The 24,322-nt window shown below is 55.4% G+C and overlaps 9 protein-coding genes across 9 annotated transcripts; 4 read left to right on the top strand and 5 right to left on the bottom strand.

The window, feature by feature from the left end:
* Window positions 1-350: 350 nt before the first annotated feature.
* Window positions 351-1,647, top strand: J7T54_002766 (uncharacterized protein; the record flags this gene model as incomplete). The annotated part of the gene is made up of 3 exons (XM_051510387.1): window positions 351-476; window positions 684-1,048; window positions 1,128-1,647. 3 exons carry the CDS (start codon window positions 351-353, stop codon window positions 1,645-1,647), a joined length of 1,011 nt encoding a protein of 336 aa, XP_051358724.1.
* A 512-nt stretch (window positions 1,648-2,159) lies between these two features.
* Window positions 2,160-3,516, bottom strand: J7T54_002765 (uncharacterized protein; the record flags this gene model as incomplete). Its single annotated transcript, XM_051510386.1, has 3 exons — window positions 2,160-2,944; window positions 3,010-3,152; window positions 3,209-3,516. The coding sequence occupies 3 exons, from the start codon at window positions 3,514-3,516 to the stop codon at window positions 2,160-2,162; spliced, it is 1,236 nt and encodes a 411-aa protein (XP_051358723.1).
* A 714-nt stretch (window positions 3,517-4,230) lies between these two features.
* Window positions 4,231-5,832, bottom strand: J7T54_002764 (uncharacterized protein; the record flags this gene model as incomplete). The annotated part of the gene is made up of 1 exon (XM_051510385.1): window positions 4,231-5,832. One exon carries the CDS (start codon window positions 5,830-5,832, stop codon window positions 4,231-4,233), a length of 1,602 nt encoding a protein of 533 aa, XP_051358722.1.
* Window positions 5,833-7,315: 1,483 nt separating this feature from the next.
* On the bottom strand, window positions 7,316-9,485 carry J7T54_002763 (pH-response regulator protein palI/RIM9; the record flags this gene model as incomplete). Its single annotated transcript, XM_051510384.1, has 5 exons — window positions 7,316-7,814; window positions 7,863-8,203; window positions 8,248-8,405; window positions 8,509-9,197; window positions 9,277-9,485. 5 exons carry the CDS (start codon window positions 9,483-9,485, stop codon window positions 7,316-7,318), a joined length of 1,896 nt encoding a protein of 631 aa, XP_051358721.1.
* Window positions 9,486-11,186: 1,701 nt separating this feature from the next.
* On the bottom strand, window positions 11,187-12,313 carry J7T54_002762 (uncharacterized protein; the record flags this gene model as incomplete). The annotated part of the gene is made up of 2 exons (XM_051510383.1): window positions 11,187-12,095; window positions 12,146-12,313. 2 exons carry the CDS (start codon window positions 12,311-12,313, stop codon window positions 11,187-11,189), a joined length of 1,077 nt encoding a protein of 358 aa, XP_051358720.1.
* Window positions 12,314-12,785: 472 nt separating this feature from the next.
* J7T54_002761 (uncharacterized protein) lies at window positions 12,786-14,173 on the top strand (the record flags this gene model as incomplete). The annotated part of the gene is made up of 4 exons (XM_051510382.1): window positions 12,786-13,065; window positions 13,124-13,520; window positions 13,576-13,821; window positions 14,080-14,173. 4 exons carry the CDS (start codon window positions 12,786-12,788, stop codon window positions 14,171-14,173), a joined length of 1,017 nt encoding a protein of 338 aa, XP_051358719.1.
* A 296-nt stretch (window positions 14,174-14,469) lies between these two features.
* On the top strand, window positions 14,470-16,517 carry J7T54_002760 (ABC1 family protein-like protein; the record flags this gene model as incomplete). Its single annotated transcript, XM_051510381.1, has 2 exons — window positions 14,470-15,266; window positions 15,320-16,517. The coding sequence occupies 2 exons, from the start codon at window positions 14,470-14,472 to the stop codon at window positions 16,515-16,517; spliced, it is 1,995 nt and encodes a 664-aa protein (XP_051358718.1).
* A 1,670-nt stretch (window positions 16,518-18,187) lies between these two features.
* J7T54_002759 (Neuronal-specific septin-like protein) lies at window positions 18,188-19,707 on the top strand (the record flags this gene model as incomplete). The annotated part of the gene is made up of 2 exons (XM_051510380.1): window positions 18,188-18,609; window positions 18,660-19,707. 2 exons carry the CDS (start codon window positions 18,188-18,190, stop codon window positions 19,705-19,707), a joined length of 1,470 nt encoding a protein of 489 aa, XP_051358717.1.
* A 792-nt stretch (window positions 19,708-20,499) lies between these two features.
* Window positions 20,500-24,049, bottom strand: J7T54_002758 (uncharacterized protein; the record flags this gene model as incomplete). Its single annotated transcript, XM_051510378.1, has 5 exons — window positions 20,500-21,313; window positions 21,377-22,748; window positions 22,829-22,856; window positions 23,617-23,935; window positions 23,988-24,049. The coding sequence occupies 5 exons, from the start codon at window positions 24,047-24,049 to the stop codon at window positions 20,500-20,502; spliced, it is 2,595 nt and encodes an 864-aa protein (XP_051358716.1).
* Window positions 24,050-24,322: the final 273 nt, after the last annotated feature.

Below are 24,322 nucleotides of genomic sequence, written 5' to 3'. Positions count from 1 at the left end.
CCCCCCCCAACGACCACACCAAACTAGGCATCGTCCATCAATCAATCCCAAAGTCGCAAACTGTGGTACGCTACCTCCAAATGGGCCTGGTCTGGCCTGGCCTCAAACCACCAACTCCAGCCGTCCTCTGACAGGTATACCAATCTGATCGGGACCTCTTAAAACAGCCACAGCCCCCAGGCTTCACCTCTGCCGCAGACGCTGCGACAGCCCTCACCGTCGCTCTTCCACCAACGGAGCAGCTCCATTGTATCCGTATACGTAGCAGCATTTTCTCCCTCGGACATATCTCGTCTGGGCACCGCATTGACCGACCAACCTGCCAGCCAGACACAGTCGCCATCATCACCATGGACTTCACGGGCAACTTCCACTTCACGGCCGCCCAGCCATACCACCAGTTCATGCCCATCCCACCGCTGACCCCGTCACACTCGCATTCTGCACCATCCGACGATTTCAATGCGTCCTCACCTGTGAGTCGAGACTGATTCATGATCGACATTTGCGCGCTCTGCCCTGACTCCTCCCCACCCTTTCCACATCATGGAGGAGAGCTTGCTTGCTTGCTTGCTTACTTGCGCTCCCCGCCTTGCCTGAGCATTACCATAGCAATATAGTCATGCAGACCAGCCATGTGCGTACGTACGTAGCGGATGACTGACAACGACTGGACTCTGCAGGACAACTTTGATGGTCCTCCTCACCACAATGACCACCGATACAACGGCTTCGACTTTTCGCAACAGGGTTTCTCTCAGCCGCCTCCACAGCAGGCCTCGTCCAGCTTCACTGCAACAGCCGGAGGTCCTCCAACGCCTCCAGGCCAAGCCATCTTTGCACAACCGCGGCCGTCAGTGTCAGGCGCCCCTCCCACGAGCAATGGCATCAACGGAGCGAGCGACTATGGGAGCATTGAGCAGGCGGCCAGCGAGTTTGTCGCGCGGGCCAAGTCTGAGGTGGACGACCTCAGCAACGGGCGTGCAGGCAGCGAGGAGGAGAACATGACGCCCGCGCAGCAGAAGCGCAAGGCCCAGAACAGAGCTGCGTAGGTCGACACCCAACTGCCCCCTGCCTACGACCCATAAGCGGGCGTGACGACTGGAGACTAATGTACGGTCGGGCAGTCAGCGAGCGTTTCGCGAGCGAAAAGAGAAGCACGTCAAGGATCTCGAGGTCAAACTCGCCGAGCTCGAAAACAGCCAGCAGCGGTCCTCCGCCGAGAACGAGCGTTTACGACGCGACCTGCACAGGATGATGACAGAGAATGAGATTCTACGCGCGACATCAGGCAGCGTCACCGGGCCGCCGGCCTCCTCGCAACCGCCGGACCCCACGACGACGGGCCCCATGCGGTATAGCCCGACCGACTTTGCCTCGAATCTACTGTCCGGCCACAATAACCAGACCTTCTCCCATCGTATTGTGCAGACGGCCGATGGGCAGCGGTTACTTGCGGCCGGTGCGTCGTGGGACTATATCATCTCGCACGAGCTCTTCCAAAAGGGTCAGATTGACATTGGGAGCGTGAGCGAATATCTCAAGACACGGGCCCTGTGTGACGGCCAGGGGCCCGTGTTCTCCGAAAGGGACGTTGTCGATGCCATCCATGCAAGCGCGTCTCACGGATCCGATGATCTCTTGTGATGGGCGAAGCAGGTTTTATACTTACATCGGGGGCGCATTGTTGACATGCGCTGGGTCAAGAAATTGCGAGGGCTCCGGCGTTTTAGCATTGGTAGAATTAGGGCTTGGACATCAGCCCATGGTGGGCTTGTCTGTCCGTGACTTGGGAGTTCTTCGGGATACGTACATAATATCAGGAGTATATTTGAATGTGCAGCGGATGTGTGATGTAAGCGCGCTGTCTACATTTTGATTCATTGCAATGATTGTGTGTGAGGTGTTCAGCAGCAGGCGCAAGCAACAGCAGGAATGCGTAATGTGTCGTTAATCATGAAAATACGAAATGTTCTAGGTCCTACCAACGCCACCCCCCCTCAAAATCACTCTATCTATATAATCCAGCCCACACAACGAGTACTAGGGGCAGCCAAGTTCTTCAGTGCCGCTGGTCTCGTCTAACTGCCGCCCTGCGGTCTACCCAATCCGCGTCCTGGTCAGTTGGTCGCGCGTCACCTACCACACGCAAGTTCAGCTCATTGGGCCTTCTTGCTGTTCTCGTCCTGCCCTTCGACGTAAGGATGCTTGATGGTCAGACACCAGATGTCCAAGTAATCACAGATCGTTACGATCACGTCCACGACGAAGCTGCCGTACACTCCGACCGCTAGGCCTAGCATCATGAACATAAAGGCCACCTGGTACACGCCGTCGCCGAGCGCGCTCGGCCAGCCGAAGCCCAGGTGCTCCTGCAGGAACGGGCCCAGCGAGTCAAAGACGCCAAAGGTGAGCGGGATGCCGAGCACGTTCCAGAACGGGAACGGCAGCTTGACGAGATGTGCCGTGATCATCTGCCCGACGCTGTAGGCGTTGACGACGCCGGCAAAGACGACAAAGGGCACGAGGTGGTTGTGCAGGATGTTGGGCTGCAGGTACAGATATGACACAATCATGGCCCAGACGCTGAAGAAGGGCACGAGGCCAAAGAGCGCGTAGCGTGAGCGGTCGCCCTGGGCGCGGCGCGCGCGGATTACCGTGAGCGAGGACTCGTACGTGTTAAACGTGCAGACAATGGCGCCCTGCACCATGTTCCAGTCCACAAAGGACAGGTTGTAGATGGCGGACGGGATGCCGAGGTCGTCGGGCACGCCAAATGTCCGCAGCATGGACTGGTGCCAGATGTGGCCGCCGCCAAAGTAGCCCGTCATGGCGTAGACACCGACAAGGATGAGGACGCCCTCGACGGGTCCGTTGACGATGCCTAGCGTGAGGGTCTTGGTGTGATACTCCTCCCACGTCTGCACGTAAAAGGTGAAAAGGGCTTTGCTACCCGTCAGCAACCGTGTGTCAAAAGGGGGACCTCTCCTCTCCCGCAGATAGACTCACATGCAAAGAGCGTCGCGACCGTTCGCCAGCCCTGGCCCATGTTTTGTGACGCAGCAAAAATGAGAACGCCCAGTCCAGTATTCAGCGCATCCACTCCGTGATCAAAGAGCTCTCCCAAGGGGCCGGATTGTTTCGTCCTCCGCCTGTGACACTCGTCAGCCATGCGTTCCTATGAGACGATTTCGCGCTTCCGACTCACGCTTGCGATCCATCCACCGCGTCGAACGTCTGATAAAGAAACAGCCCAATAGCCCAGCTATAATACACCCAGCTCGGGCAGTCCTGGTCGAGCGTCGGACTGTACCATAGCACCGTCATCAAGTTGGCCACTATGAACATGAACCCCGTCAAGGTGATCAGGTTGGGCGCCATGCTCATCGGGAAGCACTTGATGACAACATTGGTGTAGAACGGCTTGAGGATATACTTGGACGTGAGCGACCGGTCGACGGCCGAGTACTTGTATTCCTTGAGAGCAGGCAGCTCCCGTTGTCGAACGTACACCATCGTGTTGGGCGCGAGCGAAGAGTCCTTTCCAAGCGCGGGTGTCTGCCTTGTAGTCGTCGGGTCACTCGTGTCTCCCCAGGACGTGAAATGCGTAACGCGACGCGGCTGGCTTTGGCGATGCCTTTGGTGAGGGAGGGGTGGATGGGCGTTGATGGGTCCGTGTGCTGGCTTCTCTGGAAAATTCCACCTTGCGCCAAACTGCGTTCAAGGGACCGACCCCGACTCGACTCACGCCTAACGTCATAGCTCGGACGTCATTGGCTCGGCAGCCACAGCCGACCACCACCACGAGACAACCCTCCATGGACGCTGACGGGATATTTATCGAGCAGTCTTTCCAAGTTAATTCATGTTACACCTCTGATTAAATTATTAGACCTGGCAACAAAATCAAGAATGCTGTTTTTCTTCTTCTTTAATCGCACTGTGGTATCTCGCCTACTCTTAATCACCGCCATGGTCCCTGTTCCTAGACCCCCATCCAACCCCGCTTCTCACGATAGAGCGACTCGCGACAAAAGTATACATCTCCCCCACGTATCGAGAAATCAAAATACAATGACCCAAGCTGAACTCTGCATGCAAGGTTCAAATACCCCGAACTCCATCCGTTTGCCTGACCAGCGTAATAATGTAGTTTGTTCCCTGCCGATATCGTCTTGCTGACATCCCCCGAAATTCTTGCTATGCCAAAGGCTAGGTGTACTGTACAGTCTATGAGCTGTTCCCATGTTGTTCCGGGCGAGCAGACTGCTGGTTGCTGCATTGGTGCTCGCGCCACTCCAGCAACGTCTGGAAGGCGGCGTTGAGAAGCGGCTGCGCGTGATCAGAAACTGGCATCTTCTTGGCCTCATCAATGCTGATGGGCAGATGCTGGTTCTCTGCTTTACCAGGTCGTCTGTCGCCAATCACCCCAAAAGAGTGCTCAAGTCGACGGAAGCGCGCGTCAACGACTGCCTCTGCGGTGGGCTTGCTCATGAAGCCAGATCCAGCATACCAGTAGGTGTACGTCAGGTCTTTGCGCGCCTGGATACTCGTGGCAGTGGGGTAGTTCGTGGCAGTTACCAGTCGAGAATCGCCAACGATGGGTTTGTCTGGATAAGACAGCGTCTGGTCAGCTTCTCCGTGATCTGTCATGGTCTGTTTATGGCTTTCGAAGTGGTAAGTAGGGTTCAGGTTGTAGGCATACTCAGGCTTGGGCAACGAATAGTCATAGAGCACGCTGGTGGCTACTGATTGAACAGTCGGGCTTTTTGAGTCCAAGACAGGGCATGGCGTGACGGAACGGCCCGTGGAAGGATCCCAATCATCCTCGGTATCCCGCAGGAGGCTGGAGGGACGGTGACTATTGTTGCCGCTGTCCCACTCAACACCGAGGGTTTGCCTCTGTGCCCGGGTTTGGAGAGCCTTGAGAGTGGACTCAAACGTGGAAGCGCGATACTGGCGTTGACCAGGAGGCCCAGCAGTCAGAGGTCGAGGAACTCCGGAGCCTTCTTGGAACCCAGACGTGGATTGTTTGTGGTTGTAACTGTTTGCAACATCATCCGGGCCGTCAAAGGGACACGGCACCGCCGTGTTGTTTGCCTGGCTGCTGTTAGTTCTTCCTGCGGCTGGAGCGGCTAGTTGCCTCGTAGTTGCATTGCCAACCTTTTTGGGCAATCCAATTGAGCCCAATTCAGTCTTTTTTGGAGACGAAGTGGGATGACCGTGGGCGCCAATGTTGAGGCTGGCTGGTTTCACGCCCTGCAGCGCCTTGCGAGCTCTCTTCTGACTGGGATTGGGATAGGAGGCCAGATTCTGGAGAGACTTGAATGTCATGCCAGTCAATGGGTCCATGTTGATGAACTCATCATCAGTGTTACTCTCGTCGCTATTATACAAAAGCGCAGGTCTCTCGCCGCCGTCAACGCTCGCTTCGACGTCGCGAGATGGTGCATTGATCGAGGGTAGCTCGCAGTCAAAAGACAGCTTCTGCGGGTAGACCTTGGCCATGGTGTGGTCTGTGTCGTTGAACAGAGCCGGGTTGACAGCGCGGTCGTAGTTTTGTTGCAAGGGCGAGTACTGCTCGGGGTTTGTTCTGATGGGAGAGCTGTTGGGCAACGGCAGAGCGGCTAAGAATGACTTGGGGAGCAGACTCAGGTCGGTCTGGTAGCCTCCCGCAGGCCACTTGGACAGGCGGCCGCGACGAACAGGAGCTTGAAGCGGTTGCACGGTACTTGGGTTGTAGATGGTCCCGGCCGTCGTATATGTGGGTTGTGTCTTTGCAACATTGCCAGAACTGACGGTTGAGAAACACGTCGCAGTGGAAGAAAACATTGTTTCCATCATAATGCTGCGGAAGGAAGAAACTGGTCGGTATGGCAACGAAATGGTGGATGAGCCGTGGAAGGTCCAAATCAGCTGTTTGCGTTGTAGGTGAAGGAGTTTTCGGTAGCTACCCATGGGCTCTTGAAAGAGTGGTGAGAAGAAATGTCAGGGAACGCTCAAGGCAGCTATCCCGTTATCAAATTGTAAAATGAACGAGAAAAGGCGAAGAGGAGGTTGAAAGTAGTAGTAGCCCTCCCAGCTCACATATCTCAGCCGAGAGTGAAGTGAGCCAAGACGCAGGGGAGACCAGACGAGCGTGAATTGAGGGCCGCAAGACAACGACTCGAGGCTGGCCTCGAGACTTTAATGCAGGAGCAGCTTGGGCTGCCTCTTTCCGTACAAAGAGCCAGTCACTCCAGCTCTAAACCTGTGCGGAAAGAGCGACCTACCTCGATCCGGGTCCTCGACCACAGAACAAGCAGAACAACACTGGCATTTGCTCTGCCGCAGACGATATATTTCTCCACCAAAAGTCTCGCTCCAGTCGGTTTCCCTTGACTCCAGCTTAGTTAGTCCCTGCCTCGGTTCGTCTCTTGAACGTTACCGATGCGACTGTGAAGTAGACTCGTGCAAGAGTCGTGGCAAGGCCCCGCGTAACGACCGTTGGTGGGTTTGTGAAGTGGCTCGCAGGTGGGAAAACATGTTCAGCAAGGTGACACCAGTAATTCCGATGAAAATTTCGCCTGACCAGACCAAATTTGAGCCGAGTTCGTTGCCGAGTAGATGTGTCGTATGATCTGGCGACACTGAAGTAGAGAGATGTATGCTGAGATACAAGGCCAGAGTATTTGCCAGTTGATCGCGGTCACTAATGCCCTCGGCGTGTTTATTGAAGACATGAGAACCGCAAAAACCAAAAAAAAAAAAAAAAAAAAAAAAAACGTTAACGTCCATTCCAGCTGTTTACTACCTTGACATTGGTCCGGCCCCCATAACCCATCGTCCAACTCTTTGTCCCTGCATTGCTGATCAACGGTATAGGACGTATAGACGCAAATGATAATAACTTTATTTTGGCCCAAGAATCCCCGAGAGAGCAAATTCGCCCGTTCAACGCATGTCCATATAACACACAGCATTCCCCAGCAGTCATCCGGCTCTATCAACGCAAACAAAAATGTGAAAAGAGAAGAAAGTGAAGGGTACCCAACCGGGAAAAAAAGAAATAGAGAGGGCCCAAGACTCAATGTGAGGTGAGAAGAGTCTAAACGTAGAGTATTCGTAAGGATGAGGCCAAGTAAGTGACAATGTCTCGCGGCGAAATGACGCTCCCGTACTGGGCGAAAGTTTCGGTAAAGGAACGTAGCCAAGGCAAGGCAGCTGGTGCATTTTGCTGCAAACTGGCAGCGTTATATTTGATCAAAATCGGGAGGGCCTGTGCACACGCGAAAAGTAAAGTAGAAGGCCAGCAATGCACAATCAGTCCCAGGCTCTAGAGCGGCCCAGTTGGGTAGGCACTCCCTGGGATCATGCCAGGAGCTCCGTGGAGACCTCCAGCCGTGGCGCTGGGCCCCCCACTACGAGGTCCAGGAATCTGGAAGTCGGGGTTGTCGAGTATCATGTCTTGACGCCGTTGTTGCTGGCGATGCGGTGGAGGCCCTCGGTGTTGGGGCATTGGAGGAGCCGGGTTCCATTGCGGGTTCACACCTCGTTGGGAGATCGACGTAAAGGTAGATCTCTCGGACTCGGCCGGACTACGCGCGCCACTGTTTTGCGCGTGCACATCCTCGTATATGGGCTCATTGCCATGAGGGTGCAGGAAACCCTGCTGCGGACCTTGTGTAGGCGCAGCGAACCGCGGATCAATATCTTCATAGTATTCTGCTTGGTCGTGTTGTGGCAAGGGCTGCGCCTGAAGAGGAGAATGTGTCCGTGGTGAGCTCCGCCCCTGGTCGTTCCAAGCCTGGCGAGCTGGGACAAACTGCTGTGGCCTGGGGAGCGTTAGTACCGGGCGGTATTGGCATGTAAAGTAAACTTACTCATCACTGCTGTACACGCTGCCGCTCATATACGTGTCGTGTCTGTCGGGAGATCGACCCTGCTGCAGTCCTACCATACCGGCAACATCTGAATCGTTGTCCCGCAACTGGCCGTTGTAGGGCCGATACCCCTGGTTGGGATTGGCAGGGACAGATGTTGCATCCATCTCGACAGCCTGACCCGGTCGCCCGTCGTTTGACATTGGGGGCGGAGACTCAGCCCGTGGCAAGTTGTAGGCTTCGGCACTGTTTCCCTGGTACCCTTCATAACCACCGGCGAGGTTCTGTGCCGACGACTCCGCACTCGGGTCAGTATAACCATTGGACATGCGGCGGCCAGGCTGCCCGTAGCCATCAGCAGGAGATGGACGCCGGTCATATTGACCAGCAAAACCAGGACCAGGCGGTGGCGGGTTTCGGCCACCTCGCATAGGACCTGGTCCATATCCTCCACGATGAGGTGGTGGAGGTCCATAACCGCCACGGCCTCCACGGCCACCACGGGGGGCATATCCGCCTCGACCTGGTGGGCCGTGGCCGCCTCTGCCTCTCAACGGTGCACCGTACATATCGAAACCGCCGCGGCCCGGGCCTTGACCACTCCGGCCTCCACGGTAGGCATGTTGTGAGCCTCTAGAGCGCATACTTTCCATAGAGGAACCTCTGGCCACGCCGTATGCATCGGTCGGTGCATTAACGGGTGTCCCGAACCTGTCGCGCGAAGCAGACCTCACAGGAGCGTTGATCCGAGTTGCTGAGTCGCTCAGTGTGGCAGCGTCACCCGGATGGCTCCGCTGGGGGCCAGCCGAAGGGCTCCGTTGCGTCAATGGAATATGTTCGTCGCTGACTTGGTCGTCCTTCTTGCGCTGCTCAAACGTGGCGAACGTGGGCAACGCGTCGGTGCCACCGTTGGCGCCACTGGACGAGACAGCAGGTGCCACGGTGAAGCCCATAGGCTTGGGGGGTTCGCGATTGTAGTAGTTCTCGCCACTCATTTCCGCATTCTCAGCAATCTTCTTTCTGCGAGTCTTGCGGCTGATGAGCGAGCGACGCATCATGCAAGTGACCACGCCGCTGATGGCCACCATGATGGTCGACGCAAGCACGATGTACGTGCCCCAGGCCATGTGCGGCATGAACAGAAGCACATCGACCACAAAGGCCGCCGCACAGACTAGGAAAGTAATGATGGTGAAGACGAACGAGGCCAGTAGGTATCGCGAGGAGTGAGAAGGCGCGTGAAAGTGCGACGTGACAGCGAGTATGAACATGATCAGGACCAGCAGGGCTGCGACCGGGTGAAGAATGAGGACCATGGACAGGGTGTCTCGCACACTGTTGGGCATGTCGAAAGCACTATTGTTATCCTTCAACTCGCTGTCTGCAAAGTATTAGCATCTATCCAAGGTAGAACGCTGGGAGAGGCTTGCCCGTGTCGTAGCCAATGCCCAGGCTCGTGCACGAGCCGTCGGGCTTGCAGTACCCGAGGACGCCAAATGTGAAGCCATCGAATGAACCGAGCGGGATGGAAGTAATAATGGGCGCTGAGAGCACAGAGAGGAGAAGCAACGCAAACGCTGCTGCCAGCACCACTGACAGCGGCGTGGAGGGTCGCAATCTCATGGCGATGGAGGCCCGTCAGGGCTGCGCACGTCGTCGAGGCGACAGCAGGCCGGATGCTATGTGGCGATGAATAGAAAGAAGATTCGGATTAAGTGAGAGGATTATTGTTGTATCGTTTGCCGCGTCGTCCTCATGTCGATCTGTGCTGCCGTCCTGGTACCAATCGTGCAAAGCGATCCGTGCGACCTGTGGCAGAAGCGTCGCGCTTCCTTGAGCCAGCGACCGAGCGAGCGTTGACTGGTACAACGCAGCGTCGCCCAAGGGTGATGAAATGAGCGGAACGGTGATCGACACCTTGTGCAGCCTCTGTCGCGATGAAGTTGTCGTCGCGAATGAGAGATAGGCGACAGTTCGAGCGCTGGGAGCCTGACTGGACTGGAGGTGGAGGAGACGGGTCAATGGGCGACAAAAGCCTGGAGTCGGGCGGCACAGGACCACAGACATGCACCAACTGGCTGGCGAGGGATTCTGGGCCTTGGCGCTGTGATGCAAGAGCTCAGAAGGGGAGCGAATGGAGATCCCCCGAAAGTGGATCGGGAAAGTACAGGTGGGTCAGGAACCCGACTCTTGGTGCGGGGGTCTAATCCTCTTCAGGCTAGCCTCCTCCCCTAGCGATGCACCACTGAAGCTGTAGACGCCAATCAGCCAGCTGCCACTGCATCCTATGCGATAACGTGGACAACGGCGCTGAGAAACCGGGAAACTAGGAAGCTTTCTGACTTGCGTGTCAAGGTGAAGATGGCTTTTACAGTCCGGCGCAGCCTTCATGCCGCGCCTGATCATCCGTAGGAAATCAGTTGTCGCATCGGGTAGGTAAATAAGCGAGGTACTGCTTGACCGTATTACAACCAGGCTTCATGTCCATCATGCGCAATGCCAATCCCTGCCAAGTCCTAGTACACGTAGACTAGTCTAGATATTAGTGACAACTCAGCCAATGTCCTATAACACCACTGAATTGACTTCTCTGCTCAATGTTTGTTACAACGAACACCAGCAACCAGGAAATGCATACATGTGGCTAGTGAACAAGCCGAGACAATGATGTCAAGAGACAAGTGAGGCAGGATCCGACTGGGTACTTTCCCTGTCTTGCAATTTCGGGCCAATTCCAGATAAGAAGAGGGGTCATGTCTTTCTAGTCGCCAAGGCAGCGATCATATCTGGTATCTGTCAGATGTGCAAGCATGTATCATGAACTGTGCAGCTGTCTCAACTCGTCGCCCTGCAAATCTTTTCCTGCTTTTTCCTTGCCTCTGCGCTCATCATGAGTGGTTCGACTCGTTGCGAGACGTTGATGCGACGACACAGCCATCGGGAATGGCCAAGCCGTGGCATTTGATGAGAGCGGAAACAAAAGTGGCACTACCAATGCCTTGGCGGACCTGCGGGCCGGCATGACGCATTCTGCATCCGTAACCGGTCGGCTGGAGCCTGGAGCCTGGCTCTCGCAACTTCGCAAGTCGCGACTCACAACCACGCGGCGGTTTCCGACTCATCAAGCACGCGATACCTACGGAGATCACAGTTGGGAACCGGTAATAAGCATGATTATTTCTTGAAACTCGGCTCCGTCAAAGACCGATACCTTCCAGCACACCTCGAACATTGTCGTGTCCTTATCCCACGCCGCCCTTCGCAACAGACACGTATCGATGTTGCGCCACTAAAGAAAGGCTTGCCTTTGTGTATAAGCACCGCTCACGGCACTGATTGCTCGATGTTGATGAGGACCTTTGCAAAGTGCTTCTTCTCCTTCAGCCGGCGGTAGGCATCCTTGGCATCTGCCAGGTCAAATACGACATCATCGACAGCCGGCTGGATCTTCTTCTCATCAATGAAGCGGTTGAGATCTTGAAACTGCCGGCGAGTGCCGGCGATGAAGCCTCGCACGATGCACGTGTGAGGCAACGCCAGGACCATGGGCACCGTCTCAGCGGATGCTGCCCCAACGGCGCCTATCAGGGATATGACACCCTCCGCGCGCACAGCTTTCAGCGAGTGCGCCAAGGTCTCGTTGCCTCCGACATCCAGAATGTGGTCGAATCCTCGCCCGTTCGGGGTCAGCGCACGGGCCTTTTGGCCCCAGATGTCGGCATCGGTGCGGTAGTTGAGCACAGCGACGGCGCCCAGGGCCTTCAGTCGAGATGCCCTCTCCTCCGTTGACGTGGTTGCCACGACATTGGCGCCAAACGCGACGGCGATCTGTACCGCCGCCACGCTCACACCACCTGTTCCCTGGATCAAAACCCACGACTCGGGTGTGAGCTTGCGGCTTTCGAGGCCAAAGTATGCGTTCCACGCCGTGACCCAGGTGGTGGTCAGCGTTGAGGCAGCAAGAAACTCCAACGTCTTAGGGGCATGAACCACTGCGTTCTGGTGAAAAACGCCGTGCGTTCGCAAAGTGCCGTCTGCGCCTTGGCCCATGGCTGAGGTAGCCTCGGCGAACGTAAATACCTTATCGTCACCGTCCCTATTCACGTCGGCATCGTTGTGGGTGACGACTCGATCGCCAACTTGAAATTTGACCACATCGGAACCGGCTGCCTTGATGATCCCCGCGCCGTCGCAGCCAGGGACGACGGGAGGCTTGATGGGGCCGTTGACGCCCTGGAGATATCAGTCAGATGTCTCTGCCTTTGGCGGGTTTTTATACGCACCATAGGTCCGGCAATGACCAGCTCCCGGTAGTTCAGGCTAGCAGCACGTAGCTCCACGAGCACCTCCTTTGGACCAAGGTCTGCAGCCGTGGGAATCGGGATGTTTTGCTGGAACTCAAGTGCGTTTTCAAAGCCGTCTTGGTTTGCGAGGATCCACTGAGAAGCCATGGTCAAGGATTACCACGTGGTATGAATGTCGAATGTTGCAAGCTGATGACTGTGTAGATGTCGCCATGCATCGACAACCGCAACTGACAACCGCTTTATATACATTAAGAAGCATCAAGGCGCGCTCTGCGATGTCATATCCATGCCCGCCTAGTCAAATTCCTACAATCCGCTTGACCATTGTCGTCTGGCGAGATTACACAATCATGTACATGAAAGAATCTCAATCTGAATATACAAGAATGGTTAGCCGATGTATTAAACGTATGTAGACCGCATAAGCAGCAGCGTGGCATGCAGCTTGGCACTCCACCAAAAATTGATTTTCCTATTCGAGTATGACCCTTCTCGCTGATCCCTATTAGTCAACGCTTACTTGTTCTCCATGGCTTACATAGGCTTCGCCCTCCCTCACCCCCCTTAGTACCTTTGAGTTGCAGAGAATCTCATTATCCAAAAACGGTTACCCAGAATGACACCAAGTAATTTTGTATTCCTCAACACGACAGGGGCGTCAAGTCTGTCGAAAAAGGCGGCTAAGCGAGTGAGGGGCCACGTCACAAAGACGAACTTTGCGAATCGAAGGCGACTCAAAGCAGAAGCAGATGCTAGCAAACCTGGAAAATCAACGCGCGCGGTGCAGAAGCTGGACTCGCCGTGCTCGCTCGAGACCCAGCTGTCAAGTAGTAGTCTGGCGATAGCGCTGTCCATCGCGACGTCCAAGGCTGACAAGCAGCACGCCGCCGAACTGCGTGGGTTCCGTCCCGTGTGGATGTCCCTGCCCATTGGTGAGCTAATTGAGTTGTCCAGTCAACGAATCCTGGTCCGTCATATTCCTTCACGACAGAAACCTGCCCGGGGACGAGCACGACAAGCTATGGCTGGACACGATGGCATCGGAGCCAGCCTTCGTCGAAGCTACCATGGCTACAGCCGTTCGGTATTGGTCGCCCGACTTGGAGTGCAAGTTGAGGTCAGAGATGCATTCACATAGAGCAACCGCCATGGTCATAAGTCGGGTCTCGTCCAACGACACGTACTCTAATGGGTTCTTTGGCGCTGTGCTGACCATGGCCCTGAGCGAGCGCATGGTGCGGAACGACGCAGCATGGGAAGTACACATGAATGGTCTCGCACAGACGATCAAGGCGCGGCAGGCTCATGGAATCGCTAGCTTACCGGCATTGTTCACGGATCTCATAATTCTGTAGGTCACCGGAGTTCTGAACGATGCAAGGCTGTGGCAACTAATCCTGGAGCAGCGACACCGTCAACAATATCATCGGCTTCCCCCGAGTGTACCATCCCAACCTCGTGGACCTCCTCGAGCACCACGCCGATGGAATCATCATCACTACGTCGGCATTGGCGTCCCACGTGGTGCTGCTCCGGAGAATGGTCCGCATGCACAGGCAGTACGGCTACAGACGGGACGAGGTCGATGCGATAGCAGGGATCTCTGAGATTATCTGTCAGCGCACCGTTGCGCTAGAAGCACACAGGAATCCGTACGTGAGATGCTCTGCCAAGGCCAATCGGTTGTTGTCCACTTTATCGTGGCCTCTTGAAGTGGATAAGAGCACGTGTGCCGCGCTGGCAGATGAGTTGAAGGCGGAAATGGAGAGTCTGCCCGGTAGATCGTGTTTTTTCATGGACTTGACTTCATGCCAGATCATTGTGGGAGCGATTACGTCTGCACCAGGCTCGGTGTCAAGAGCTTGGTTTATAGACAAGTTGAGTCGTGGTGTGCGAGGGATGCAGCAAAGGGGATGGGACAACGCGTACGAATTGCTGGAGACGGCGCTGGGGAATGACGAGGACCTGCTTGAGCGGTTTGCCATGTTGTGGGCAGAGATTTAACGGCTTACTTCTCCAGCATGATAACATTATAATAATAAGACATGCCACTGATCCTGATATTTGAATAGTCACCAGCAGCTTCGATGTTAACTCGGCAAGTGTACATAGGTCCCGGGTAGCCAACCATTATCAATTGACAGACGGAGACTCGGCTTCGGAATTAAATGGCGGGCAATTCCAATGCCGACTCGGGCCATGGACATACGTCATGGACCTGGACCTGAACCCTTGATAATTAATCAATTTTAGCTTTGCGTCTAGACCATTCCCTTAACCACCATCATCCCTTTCCGCTGATGACGAAGAAGCCCAACGGCAGCCACATGTTCCGCCAGAACATGTTAGGTGCCTCGCGGGGCCTCGCGCGCGCCATCCCTCGGCGGTGCCACGCGCAACCCAGTTCCATCGCCCTCATCCCCCGGCGATTTCAGTCGAGCGGTCCCTTCCAGCCCCTCCGACCACCGTCGCCCAGTGAGCTAGGTGCCCCCAAGGCAGCGAAGGAATACAAGAAGGGGCGGCGATGGGGGCGGAGACTGCTTCTTCTTGCAGGCGTCGGCGGCGTGGTCTATGTCGCTGACGGCCAGCTTTTCTCCTTTGGGCTGCTGCGCTCCGCGCGGACATTCTCCACGGGCCTGATTGTGGCGCTCGACTACAAGATGAACTTTCGGCCCAACCCCTGGGTGGGCGGCGACATTCAGGACCTGCACGCGCGAAGCGCCCGGCGCCTCTTCCACCTCCTGCAGGACAATGGCGGCCTCTACCTCAAGGTTGGCCAGGCGATTGCGATGCAGAGCGCGGTGCTGCCCCCGGAGTTCCAGAAGATGTTTGCGCAAATGTTTGACGATGCGCCGCAGGATGACTGGAAGGACGTGGAGGCAGTCATCCGAGAGGACTTTGGCAAGAGCGTCGAGGAGGTCTTTGGTGTCAGCTTCACCGGCAAGGAGGGATACGGCGTGATGGAGCGCAAGGCCAAGGCCAGCGCCAGCGTCGCACAGGTGCATTGGGCGAAGTTGACCGATGGCCGAGAGGTTGCGATCAAGGTGCAGAAGCGCGAGATTAGCAAGCAAAGATCCATGGATCTTTGGTCTTTCAAGTAAGTCGTGGTTAGGTTGTCCCCTCGTTTGATATGTGCTCACATGCGTCTAGGACTGTGACGTGGATCTACTCCAAATGGTTTGACATTCCTTACTACAAGCTTGTTCCCTTTATCATCGAGCGTCTAGAGCTAGAGATGGACTTTGAGAACGAGGCGCAGAACTCGGAGACGATGCGCGCGCTGATTCAGCAAGAGAAAAAGCTCAATGGCCGGGTGTACATTCCCACCGTCTACCCAGAGCTCACCTCGAAGAGAGTCTTGACGACGGAGTGGATAGAAGGTGTCAGACTGTGGGATAAGAAGACCTTGACCTCAAGGTGGCTAGGAGGGTATGGACAGGGGTCGCCAGGTGCCGGCAAGCCTCTACCGCCCGCTGATATGGATGCCCTGCGGAGGGAAGCGCGCACAAAGGCCTTGAACGAGAGTCTCAAGCCCAACCGTGACAGCTGGAAGGGACCGCGCGGCAAAGGTGGTCTCGGGGTCTCGACCAAGGAGGTCATGACGACCATGGTCGATCTGTTCTCGGCGCAGATCTACAAGTGGGGTGTTGTACACTGCGACCCCCATCCGGGCAACATCTTCATCCGACGTCTCCCCAGCGGCAAGGCAGAGCTCGTCCTGATCGACCACGGCCTCTATGTCTACCTGACGGACGAGTTCCGCCACCAGTACAGCGTGCTCTGGAAGGCACTCATGACGTTTGACAACAAGACGATTGCCGACGTGACGGAGAAATGGGGCATCAAGTCGCCCGACCTGTTCTCCACCGCCACTCTCCTGCGCCCGTACGAGGGGGGCGAGAAGATTGACGCCGGCATGGAGAACATGACACCGTCGGAACGGTCCTACGCCATTCAGCAGAAGATGAAGCAGGGCGTACGGGACATGCTGGCGGACGAGGACAAGTGGCCCAAGGAACTTCTCTTCCTGGGACGCAACATGCGCATCGTCCAAGGAAACAACCAGTACATGGGCTCGCCCGTGAACCGGCTGAAGATGATGGGAGAGTGGGCGAGCTCCAGTCTCTACCAGGACCCCAAGCTATCCTGGGACCACCGTCTGAGCAATGCCTTTCGACACTTGATCTTCAAGGTGGTCATGACGGCGTCCGACGTCGCTTTTTACTTCTACATGGCCAGGGCGTGGCTCGGTCTCGGCAGCAACATGGAAGACGCGATGGAGCAGCGCATGCGGGAGATGGCATCCGAGTACGGCGTCGAATTGCAAGGCGATGTCTTTGAGGGTTGATTAGAGTGTAGAGAGGGCATCTGCACATGCAGTCCCTCGGGCTTTGGTTTTTAACTCAGCTGGGCGTTTTGGGCACTGTGTCCTGGCAGGGGCTGTAGATAGCATACTGTATCTAGAAATATTATATCCACTCTGAGTCTCTGGCAAATCAACGAGAATCGTCAACGAGGTGCGACCGTGCGAGGCCCCTCTTCGGGATACGCAATTTATCGACCACGCGAGGTGTCAATTTTGTCAAAGAGCAATACCGGTACCCCGAGTGCAGATTGATTCGATGGGTGTAGTCTGTAGACGCGCCTGGGTGGGCCCAATCTGCAATATAAAGGGGCATCAGATTTCAGCTGCAGACACCAGGGGAGGGGGATGTGATTGGCGGGCTGAACCACGTCTCTGCGTTTCATGTTGGCAGCCATCTTGTGTCGCTTGTGGACGCTATAGCGGCTACGGGCTATAACAACGTCGTCGTAGGCACATTTCTTTGAGCAGCATTCGGAATGTTTCCATTGTGTTAGATACTTGAAACAAAACTGCCTGCAAAGCATGCGTAGACCCGGTGGCAACCACGAAAATGTTCGATGCCAATTTCGAGCCCAGCACGACGTGGTACAAGTACACCGCGAGAGGCTGCAGTGAGCCTATCTCGGTCCAGTGCTTGGGTACCTCAAATTGACAGCAAACCGGGCTTGGGACGAAATCGCTGGAGATTACCAGCGTCCCCGACTTCAACAATAGACAAGATGAAATAAAAGTAAAAGGCCACGATGGAGGGTCGAATCGTATAAGAAAGGTTCTGGAATCCGAAGCCATACAGATTGTTCGAGTCATTCCCCAGACGCTATCGTGCAACTAGTGAGACAGATTTGACGCTGTGTTTGTCAGAGACAGCCACGCGGTTGCGCTCTGTAACAATCGACAGCGCACGCCCTGAACGGCACTTGTAACCTGGGCTTGTGGATTGCAATCATGCAATCGTGGACCTCGACTACATAATTCCCATATCTATCTGCCCGACGAAACTACTGGAGCTTCAACAGGTCAATGATGACTGTGGAAAGCTTGGTTGGACCCTGCAGCCCGTCGCCCATGTGAGCGACGCCGGAAGCAGCTAGCCCCGGCCCTGTCGTGGCCCCGCTGGGCCGGGTTTGGACTGGTGCCGGACCTGGAGCCATTGGAGTCTGGAAGTGGAAGCTGTCTGGGGCCGCTTTCATTGTTGCCCAGGCCCAGGAGGCGCTGATCCTCCTCTGCCGTACCTCCAGTCGTGGACACTTCGACAGCCAAGAGTGCGTCCCTCTCCGTCAAGTCCAATCCTTCCCTTCATTCGTCCTGTCCAACAGCTGGCTGACGTCTCCTTTGCATACGAGGCTCTGCCGTTTGTGCGATTGACGACCTCTTTACTTCTTCACCTTACACGTTCCATTGTCGCTCGTTCGCTCACTCGCTACCTCTTGCTCAGGTCTCTCTCTCCGCGCAAGCAATAGGGGCTACTTACCAACTCCACGTCACCGCGACCGCGACTCCAAGACGAACGCGACCCAGGTCAGCGCACGATATCTGCGCTTCACATTTGCGCCTTCCTTCGTTCAGAGTCTCAGCAGAGAATCAACCAGCGCCTAACACGTTTTCTTCACGACCGACGGCCAGCCTGCGGCTACCTCTCGCGGCCAGAACAAATGAGCGAGTCCCAAGAAACTCGTCGACCTAGTTTCGGAATGTTGCTCAAACGCAGCAAGAGCGGCGAGTTTGGCAGCAAGGGCAGGAAGGCCCAGGCCCTTAGAGAGGCTGAGCTCGAGAGGCAGCGCGCCGCTGCTTCTCGCATTCCCCCCAAGCTGCCCGAGTTCGCCAATCACACCGAACAACTCTCAAAGTCCTTCGGCTCAGACTTGCGTCCCGATTCTTCCTACGATCAGTCGCCCAATGCGAGAGCCGTGGCCTCGGCGGTTCCCATCCCCCCCATCCCAGCCAACGCTTTCGACCCCTATGCTCGTACTGAGAGTATGGCCCATCGTGGCCGATATAGCTACGCCAGCAGCGCAGTCAGCACCATTAACAGCCCCAGGCGAGTCCGACGCAGAAAGGATCCCACGCCTTTCAAGTACGTCACATATCCCAACCTGTCGCACTCAACTGACTGACACCCTGCAGCATCCTGATTCTTGGCACGCGTGACTCGGGCAAGACGTCTTTCCTTGAGTTCCTCAAAACAGCCCTCGCCTTACCCGCCAAGAAGCGAACACACAAGGCAGAGGAGGATGATTTCAAAATGCCAGCCCCCAGCTCTGGCAACTTCATCCCCCACTTTTTGGAGACCGAAATGGACGGAGAGCGGATTGGCCTGACTCTGTGGGACTCAGAGGGCTTGGAGAAGAACGTCGTGGATTTGCAGCTTCGAGAGCTCAACTCATTCCTCGAAAGCAAGTTCGAAGAGACCTTTGCCGAGGAGATGAAGGTTGTGCGGTCCCCAGGCGTCCAAGACACCCACATCCACGCAGCCTTCCTTATTCTGGACCCCAGCAGGTTGGACAGAAATGTCGCCGCCAGTCGAAGTCTCGCCGGTCTCACAAACGGCCAGGCGCCACACATGCGCGTCGTCGGCTGTCTCGATGAGGACCTGGACATGCAGCTACTGCGTCTGCTCCAGGGCAAAACGACAGTCATCCCCGTCATTTCAAAAGCAGACACTGTGGCGACAAAGCATATGAACGTACTCAAGAAGGCTGTATGGGAAACCTTTAAGCAATGTAACCTGGACCCACTAGAGTCTCTTGGATTAGACGAGGATACTGATAGTGTGACTTCGAGTCGCATTGCGGAGGAGGATGAGGACGATGTCAGCAACGCGAGCGACCGGGCGCCAAAGTCCTCACCCCCTTCGTCGCCAAACTCCAAGCGACAGTCAACCCAGTCTATCCGCCGCCACAAGGCGCAGGAGGACTCGAAAGTGGACGAGACTCCTTTCTTGCCACTCTCGATTATCAGCCCTGATCTGTACGAGCCTGGTGTCGTCGGCCGACAATTTCCTTGGGGGTTCGCAGACCCGTACAACGAGGACCATTGTGACTTTACTCGCCTAAAGGAGGCCGTTTTCAGCGAGTGGCGTTCCGAGCTCCGCGAAGCCAGCAGGGAGCAGTGGTATGAGGGCTGGAGGACTAGTCGCCTCAAGCTGAATCAGCTGCCCCATCGCCGACGCTGAGCCAGGGATGCAACATTGTCGGCCTGTTGAGACGGCCACTTTTACGTTCCTTCGGTACCTGTTGCCGCGACATGGACCCCCCACCCCCCCCTTTTTTCTGGCGTGCATTGCACGTCTTTTTATTTTATTTTACAGCTATGATCAGCTCGCGGCATACCCCCTTTTCATGAAGTCCTTGCATTTTCTTTTTCCAAAAACGGCGGGCTCGGCTTGGCTTCCGACCTTTGCAGACGTCATGGCGCACCATTGCCCACGCTTCCCCTTCAGCCCGGCGTGTCTTGACTTTGGTCAAAACTCAAGCTTGCCCAGAGGCCACGGAACCTCTCGGGGTCTGGCAACTATCTGGACGTTCTTCGCGCCACACAATCTTTTCCATATTTTTTCTTCTCTCTTTTTACTACGTTTGGCGAGGCGAGTCCCGAATTCTTTGCATCAACTGCCACGGGGAAATATCTGGCAGGGTCCAGGAGTATGCGGCCAAGATCCGTGTTCAATGTGGCATTGAAATCTGTCCAGCGGGCCGAGACATTTGATACCCATATGGGAAACATACCTTTTTCCAGTTGTAGAGTAGTGCAGAATGGGATGTTTGACCCAAAAAAATTATACTCAATCATTTCCGGCAGCCATTTTAACATCGCCATTGCGCTGTTGCATTTGATAGTACTCGCCTATCACCCAAAATACTACTAGTAAAGGAACAGCCCCCCCTTATACACAATCTCTTTGCCCTTTGCAAATTTCCAGCTTTTCAAGACGCCCAGGATCGTGCCTCGAATTATCCGAAAATACCTACCTACGACTACCCCATCGCGTTTCGAACGCGTAAGCTGCTGCAAGATCCGTGTTGATGGGGTTATGATCCCCATCGACATGCTCCTCCCGTCGATATGGATTCTTGCCCTCTTTCTTGATCTTATCCTCAAGCGGCTGGGTCAGGGCAACCAGATCAAATCCGGGTGGCAGGAGCGTATCTGTCAGGAGATACTCCTTCTTCAAGTTGCGGGCCTTGTCACGACAGGCCCCCTGGAGATTCCAGCCCCCCTGATGATTCCGGCGGGGCTGGAACTCTTCTCTGTAATTTTCTTCTATGTCCTCCTTTATGGCCGCCCAACTAGCTTGATGTTTCGCCACCAGCTCGACGAGAATGGCCGTCTCTTTTTCATTCCACCTGGTACGCTGGCCAAAAGGCGAGCGTTGAGAACTGTGCGCGGATGCGGAACTGGAAGGGAATGACCGTGGTGGTGGCGGTGGCGGTGGGCGCTGTGAGGGCGCCGGCGGAGGAGGCATTGACGCCGATGCCATAGGGAGCGACCTCAGCTGGGTCTTGACGATGGCGGATCGATCCGGATTTGGCCGACGGCTATCCGTCTCGTACGGATCCTCATCGTCGTCGTCCACATGGTTTGCTGGAGGTAGACGGACATCCGTCTCGAACAGATCCTCGTCTTCATCGTCCACTACACTTGCTGGAGGCCGCCCGATAATGTCCACGTCCGTCAGGACGTCCACAGCGCGTCTGGGAGAAGGATAGCTGTCTCCTGCTGCTCGGACCGGAGATGAGAGGATGTTCGAAGTCTGGGCTTGCGTGTCGAATAACGTCGGTCTGTTGCAGGTAGTCCGTCAGCGCACCGTTGTAGTAAAGCAGATCGCATTGTAAATCACGTACCGTTCATCACCCACATCGCGCCATTGGCGGTGCGAGACTGTTATTTCCGACTGCGAATCAAGGTTCTCAGCTTCATCTAGAATGCGGTCCTCCACGGATCGACTTTGCGATCTGGACAGATCGTACGTGTCGAGCACCCATTTGCGGATCTCCGGGATGAACTTGTCCCTGTCGTATTTGACCCTCAGCGCCTCAGCGCGGTCCTGATTGGCGTCTTCCGCCTCCTCTGCTGTAGAGACGATATCCACAATTCTGGGGATGACCAGCTTCATTAATGTGTCGTTCGTGTCCCCGTGCTTGGAGGACAGGTCAATGAGAGGGCTGCCTGTGAGCAGGCTGTCGTAGTTGTCCTGGGTCAGGTGAGTGGCATCCTCTATATCGAAAAAGTACTGGGCGACAAGCTGTATAGCACCGACGTCCGGCCTGTCGGCCATTACTTCCACAACAAGCATAGTGCGGATGTTGAGGTGCAGCATGGTATTCTCCCTCTCGAGATCCCCAAAGGACCCGAACGGTTGGAACAGGCGCGCAAAGTTGACGTCGACGTGAGCGAGATAGATGGAAATGGATGATTCCTCCTCCTTTGGCTTTGCGCTGGGTGCCTCGTGCCAGTGCTGGATCATGTGGAGCAGATCTAGAGTGCACGCCAGATTTACCCTGCCCAGTTCCGCAGCAACAGTTCTCGGGTTGAGACCTATGTCGCCGACCTTGTCGATATCAACGAAGTACGACTGTTTACCGCAGACTCGCCCTTGGAAAAGGTCGAATAGCTCGCGCCTCAGCTCCAGTCTCTTGGAATGACCGCCATTGTCGGAGCTGCGAAATACCTCCACCAATTTGTGACACTGGTCCGCGAGCTCCTCAAACGCCACTTGCTTGCTCTCCAAGTCGGCCTCTTCTGACTCTTGCACTTTTCCTGCCTCCTCGTCGACAAATTCTTCTTCCATGTCGACGGCGGACGATGACTGTCGCTCGTCGTCGACAAACAAACCCTCCTCGTCTTGCGGGGCGGTGTTCACTTGAATTTCGAACTCGTCCCCTGAGTCCTGCATGGCGGATGACTCTGCTGGGTCGGCGAGTGTTGTCTGCGTTGGTTCAGGAGAGGAATCAGCAGCCTCAGAGGTCGCTGGAGCAAGGATCGAAAAGGCATGCGAAGCATGTGGTGCGTTGCGCCGATGCTCGAGGTAGGTCATGGTGACATTGCTGTCCCCGTCGTCTTCGGGCTGTGCTGAAGCCTGGGTTTTGGTGCGCTTTTGTTTATCGGCATAGGCGCTCTTCTGCGCCGCCGCCCTGCGCTTCCGTGCCTGATCTGACATTGTGAGGTGGTTTGACGCGATCACGTCGAGGCGTGTACCAACAGACGCGACATCTCCTAGATCGCCGTAAGATCTCAGCGTAGCCACTGCCCCACATACTTATGATAAGACGATACCTACTCTCTAACAGAAATACTTGATCCAAACTGGGGTCTCAGATACTTCTGCACGTCTCGGCAAAACTTCGGGTGCCTGTGGCTGTTTTTGAACAGATAAACCAACGCACCACAGAGCTCATGGAGAACGTCACGTAAATGATAAACATCCAGCCAAGGTTGGCCACAATCCAGTGCACGAGCGAGTATGAGGTTTGATGGCAATCATAAGATTCAGCGAGGCTGACCCTAACCCTAACCCTACAATTTGGGTAGCGACTGGGTTTCATTGGCTGGTCACAGTGACCCGCCTTTCCCGGACACGACGCGCTAGTGGGGTCTCGGCAATTGCCAGTCTAACCAACGGCCCAAACCTGGGTTTGGCGGCTTGACCACCGATTGATCGAGGTGCCCACAGAAAAGTGATCATCGCCCACGTCCCGGTCCCAACTTCCCGAGGTCAAAGTTCGAACACCAAGGGCCTGGCCAAACCTAGGTTTGGGCTGTTCCGGCGCTAGTTCGTATTAAGTGACACTGAAAGCTGAGCGGTCATCATATAATCATCATACATACTGTATAATCACATCTATGGTCATGCCATGCTCCATGTATGTTTCTAGGAAAGGCGTGTATCATTTCTGGTTTGACCGAACCTGACAATATGAATCGCTTTGGACTTCAATGCGCCTTCTTCGTCACAGGGGCAGGGTGATCCGGACCAAACATCCCGAGAAAGTAAGCTGAACGCATAGCAAACAAGAATACCTGGTGGCTTGTGAGTATAGGTTCCTGTGATAAAAGGCTCTCCATTCCCTGCAGAGGTACTCACCGTGAATGTGATGTTACCGCGTGTCATGGCATTCCACTCCTGAGGCCTCTTGAGCGTTTCTAGTCCCAAAGCATACGCAGTGAAAGCGACATGGCCAATGTCGCCCAACCACAAGGCAGTCAGATAGCCCCTGACCACTTTGGCCTCGGATGTTGTGCACAAGATTCCAATGCCCATGAAAGCCATCAGGAGGTACAAGTTCCCAAGCTGCCACGCGACGAGCATGTTGTTATCGTTGACCGGCACCACTCCCGCATTGGGGATTTGCTCGGCAATGAACCATGCTGGATCGATCACGACTCCGAGGAAACCTGCGACGCTGTACGTTCTATCGTCAGAGAGTTCTCGACAGAAATTGCATAGGGACCTACAGCGAAATTGGCTCAATGACGGAGAAGACAAGTCGCGGAAAGGTCGGAAGTAGCGAAGCCATGGTATGACGCAGCACAGGGCCGGCAATGGGTAAGGTTCCGAGGCAACGGGAAGTTCTTCTCTTTGACGGCCAATTGCCACATATGATGGTCCCACGGATGGTTCCTGAGGTCGGCTGCTAGACGCTGACTGTTGACACGGTGATGCCTACACCCCGCTTCGCCTATCGCGCGATAGGGCCAGAGACGCGCCGCAAACCGAGTACGCAGATTGTCGACAGCCTAATCGCCGGATAGAAAAATGTTGCGCCGAGGCTCGAGTGAATAATCAAAAG

Source organism: Emericellopsis cladophorae (genome assembly GCF_022114955.1).
Source record: "Emericellopsis cladophorae strain MUM 19.33 chromosome Unknown NODE_95_length_46368_cov_113_358706, whole genome shotgun sequence".
NCBI lineage: Eukaryota > Fungi > Ascomycota > Sordariomycetes > Hypocreales > Bionectriaceae > Emericellopsis > Emericellopsis cladophorae.
The sequence above is the reverse complement of the archived record's forward strand: the minus strand, read 5'-3'. Positions and strand labels throughout refer to the sequence as shown.